The 4,490-nt window shown below is 39.6% G+C and overlaps 1 protein-coding gene across 1 annotated transcript; it reads left to right on the top strand.

Moving 5' to 3' along the window:
• The first annotated feature begins 3,080 nt into the window (after window positions 1-3,080).
• Window positions 3,081-4,242, top strand: LOC105045877 (protein LIGHT-DEPENDENT SHORT HYPOCOTYLS 5). Its single transcript, XM_010924304.4, has one exon. The coding sequence runs from the start codon at window positions 3,287-3,289 to the stop codon at window positions 3,962-3,964; it is 678 nt and encodes a 225-aa protein (XP_010922606.1). The 5' UTR covers window positions 3,081-3,286; the 3' UTR covers window positions 3,965-4,242.
• Window positions 4,243-4,490: the final 248 nt, after the last annotated feature.

Genomic DNA, 4,490 nt, shown 5'->3' with positions numbered 1-4,490 from the left:
GGTCCATCATTTTCCTTAAAGAAATGTATTCTATTTCTTTTCCATACTCTCCCTATATCTTAACTCCTATATATATATATATACACACACACACACATGAGGCACATGAAATCTTCGGACAGAAGCACGTGTTTGGTAGGTGTTCATGTTTGCGCAAGAGACATGAATTTTAAGTTCAACTTAGAAAAAGGATAGCACTGCTGTAGTCATACTATTGTTTTTTTATATAGATAGAAAAAGGAAGAAAAGCAACGAGGAAAGGCAATCTGAACGCTTTTGATGAGACCAGGTGTTTGAAACCTAGTGTGGGGATTTCGAAGCATGACAGATCGAGAACCGGACCCTCGAGCTCTATGCCTCATAGGTAGCCCATGAATGCAACTCCGGCCAGTGGACAGCACCCATCCCTGGCGTAGAAAAAGTTTTATCCTCCATTATCTTTTGAAGGAGGAACTTTATCCACTATTCATGTCAATAGACGTCAACATTGCCATCAACCAAAAGAGAAGGAAAAAAAGAGTAGTTCTTAAACTTATTCAAGTTGGAAAACAAAGAGGGGGCTCCTACAGAGCATGTCCGAGACCGAGACCTACTTGCTGTGGTTACTCCGACATATATTCCGGCGACTTAATTTGTGTGTGAGTCCTGTCGTTGTCTCCTTGAGGATGTGAACGCTTTTTTTTTTTTTTCCTTGCGGATTTGAGTGCATGGTGGAAATGCGTGCGTCGGCTAGAGAATGGAGATATATATACAACCAAATTCAAGCCGGTACTTGTCTTGTCTCTCTAATTCCAGATTGATTAATTAAAAGTATCTTAAGCAGAAGTGCATATCTTTTTTTGACTAGCGATAATGAAAACAGAAAAATAGAGGATGGTGCTTGGAGATTTTCTTTGACAAATGGGTAAAAGAAAGCAATCTAAGAAAAGGAAAGGCAAAGGTGATATCAGTAGATATCTCACAACTCAAAAAGAAAAAAGGAAAACAAGATACGAATAGATGTCTCGTATTTACTCTGTAGAGGCAAATAATTGACAGCTTTGGATGTAGTGGTAGCTGAACATTCTTCCTATAGGTGAGAGAATATTGGCTTATACTCGTGCGGTTCCGAAGATCATGAAAGAGAACTATTTACGCGACTAGTTTAAAGTGCCATATTATTGACTAACGTTTTTTTTGAGGAAAATATTATCAACAGACTTTAAATAGCATTTATTCACCATTATATTACATGCATTTGAATAATAATGTCTTTGACAATATCAAATTTAATTTAATATCATTTGGCATGTGCATGCATACATATGTTATATATATTGGAAAACTATGGAGGTATGCAGAAATTCATTGTAATAGATAGAGTTATATAGCTCATTGATTGTTAAGTTGGTGAGATACAATACGATCTAATTTTAAACTGATAAAGATTTTCTCTATGCTATGATAACTAATATATTGGTCAAAAAGAAGTCAAATACTTGTCATTTCTGAGAATTTTCAATTTTTATCTAAAATATAATTATTATAGCATTTGTGGAAATTCGTAATCTCAAGATAATTTGTTAGAATATTTTTAACTTCATAATTATGAATAATGATATTATATCGAACCATCCAACTTACATTACAAGCTTTAGGCTCTGTATTGTAATTGTAAGCAAACCAAAGAATAAACTAGTTTATCATTTAACTTGAAATACATGACTCCTCTGATGGACAAGGGTTTGTTTTGAGTTTGAAGCAACGCACATCTTTTTGACCAACATCATCATGGTTTAAACATCAATCAAATAAAGATGCGCCATATCGTGCAATTTATTGTTTTCTTTTAAGGTAGCAGAACCAAAATGTAGGATTGGCTGTTGGCTTTTGTATCATAAGTATAGGAAACAAAAATTCTGCTAGCACAGATACCTATCAAATTGCAAAAAAATATATATCGGTCACCAAACTTGGTGTATTGTATTGAATTTTGATTTTAGAGTAATCTCAACTTTAAAAATATTTTTTAGAATTGTCATAATAATATTTTAGTTATGTGTATAAATATATATCATCTAACTTGTATATTAGATTTAGATAGGTGTTTTTTTAATGGCAAGAAAAATATTTAATTATAAAGTTTTCTATCAGATCTAAAGATAAATCTTAGAATTAAACCTATATAAATTATAGAGATATTTTCAATGTAATACAGAATTCATATGAATGGTACATGAACGATAATTTTATGAATTTAGAAATAATTTATTGTTTAATATAAAAATATTTTATTGACAGCTGTAACCATGATATAGACCTTTGAACATAAGTTATATGCTAAAATAATAAATATTTAATACATGTAGTCATTTTCATAGTTGCCATACTATATAGTTCAAGGGTTAGATTGAATTGAAATGAAAGGTAAAGAAACATTTATAATTTTGGATAAACAAACAATGTAAACATCTTTGTCAAAATTTTTGTGCTGGTGTTTCTTGAACTATTTTTTAAATTTATTAATTAAAAAATGATCATGATATTTGCGACGTCAGTATGATTTAATTAGGATTTGAATCTTTATGATGCGTGTTTTATACCGTAAAAGATTGTACCGATCTAAAGAGCTGCCACATCATTTATCTTGAAGATGGATGGCTACCATTCATATCTCGAACCAAATATAGCATATTTAGCGGTAAACATGATATGCTACGTATTGAATGATAGTGATCCATGCGATACAGATACCATGGCAGCTATAGGAGGCTGTACAAAATATGTACCATGTATGATCATGATCCATCTAAGTAATCCTATTTAGGCCCTTTTCAGCATTTATACCTTTTATTTAGGTTGGATATGGATTTTAAGATTTGCTAAACCAACTCATCCGGGCTAATTAGGGTTCATTTAAAGCGTCTCAGCAATGAATCTCAAACTGCAGCTGTATCACATTTAGACCCGGTGCATTTACTCTTTTTCCGCTTCACGGTGCAGCACACCCATGAGTCACGCCCAAAACCGGGGGCCACCACGTGAACCCCCCTCCTCCCATTCACTCCCCCCGTCCCCCTCCTTCCTTGCATTTCCCTTTTAACGTCCCATCCAACCCACCCATCTTCCTTCTTCTATTCTCTCTTCTCCTCTCCTCCTCTCTCTCTCTCCCACCTTCCCCTCCTTCCCCAGGGATCGAGGAAGAGAACAAGAAGAAGTGACGTCAAAGGAAACAAGCTCTTCCTAAAAAGGTAACAGAGAAGCCAAAGGAGAAGAAGAGCAGAAGAGGAGACGGAAAAAAAAGTGCATGGAGTCTGCCCCTGGCCATTCAGGTGTGGGTGAGGGCTCCTCCTCCTCCCCCCGGCGTGAGCCGACCCCAGCATCGAGTCAACCGCCTCCGGCACCAGCTCCGGCGCCGCCGAGCAGGTACGAATCGCAGAAGAGACGGGACTGGAACACGTTCCTGCAGTACCTGCGCAACCACAAGCCGCCGCTGACGCTGGCTCGCTGCAGCGGCGCCCACGTGATCGAATTCCTGCGGTACCTTGACCAGTTCGGGAAGACCAAGGTCCACAACGCCGGTTGCACCTTCTTCGGCCAACCCAACCCGCCGGGCCCCTGCGCTTGCCCTCTAAAGCAGGCCTGGGGCTCCCTCGACGCTCTCATAGGCCGCCTGCGAGCTGCCTACGAGGAGAGCGGCGGCCGCCCGGAGGCGAATCCCTTCGCCGCCCGCGCCGTCCGCATCTACCTCCGCGAGGTCCGGGAAAGCCAGGCCAAGGCTCGCGGCGTCCCCTACGAGAAGAAGAAGCGGAAGCGCCAGCCTCCCGCCGCGGCCGCCGGGGGCGGACAGGCTACTGGAGCAGGAGAGTCTTCTGCTTCTTCTTCTTCTTCCGCCGCCGCCGCCGCCACCACCGCCGCTTCTGGGAGTGGTTCGGTGGGTGGAAAGGGATCCGATGCTCCGCCAGGTGGTTCTCCTTCTTCTTGAGTATAGATCCTCCTCACTCTCTATTTCTTGCTTCTGTTTTTTGTTATTATTAAGGTGGGTTTCGTAAGATAGGAGTTTTATTGTTATTGCTATTGGCGATCCTCTCGATCGATACTTCTGATGACGCCGTGGGGAAGGATTTCCAGAAAAGAAGAGAGTTGACATCTCTTTCTCTTTTCTATCTCTCTATTTCTTTCTTTCAAGTGATGAATGGTGAGTTTGATTAATTGGCGATAATTGGTTTTGTTCTTTTGCTTTGAGTTTTGATGTGTGGTTGATGTGGTTAGAGTAGAAGAGAACTTAATGATATGAATATATAATCGATAACGGCTTCTCCCTCCTACTGATTTTGATGGGAAATTGGATAGAGGGTTTACCATGAGTTCAATATTTTTAAGCTTTTCTTCACATACAGGATAAATATTTCTCAAATAAAATTCTCATTTGTGCACCATACGAGCGAAACCACCATTGATCTCTCAGCTTAGCGTAGCGGGAGAAGTTGTGCTAGCTGCCTCTCTTTTAT

The sequence above is a fragment of the Elaeis guineensis genome, chromosome 5, assembly GCF_000442705.2.
Source record: "Elaeis guineensis isolate ETL-2024a chromosome 5, EG11, whole genome shotgun sequence".
NCBI lineage: Eukaryota > Viridiplantae > Streptophyta > Magnoliopsida > Arecales > Arecaceae > Elaeis > Elaeis guineensis.
Note: the sequence above shows the minus strand (reverse complement) of the source record. Positions and strands in the feature narration are given on the sequence as shown.

What these genes read in the sequence shown, in the direction of transcription:
- LOC105045877 (XM_010924304.4), top strand. Translation starts at nt 3,287, where the DNA reads ATGGAGTCTGCCCCTGGCCATTCAGGTGTGGGTGAGGGCTCCTCCTCC.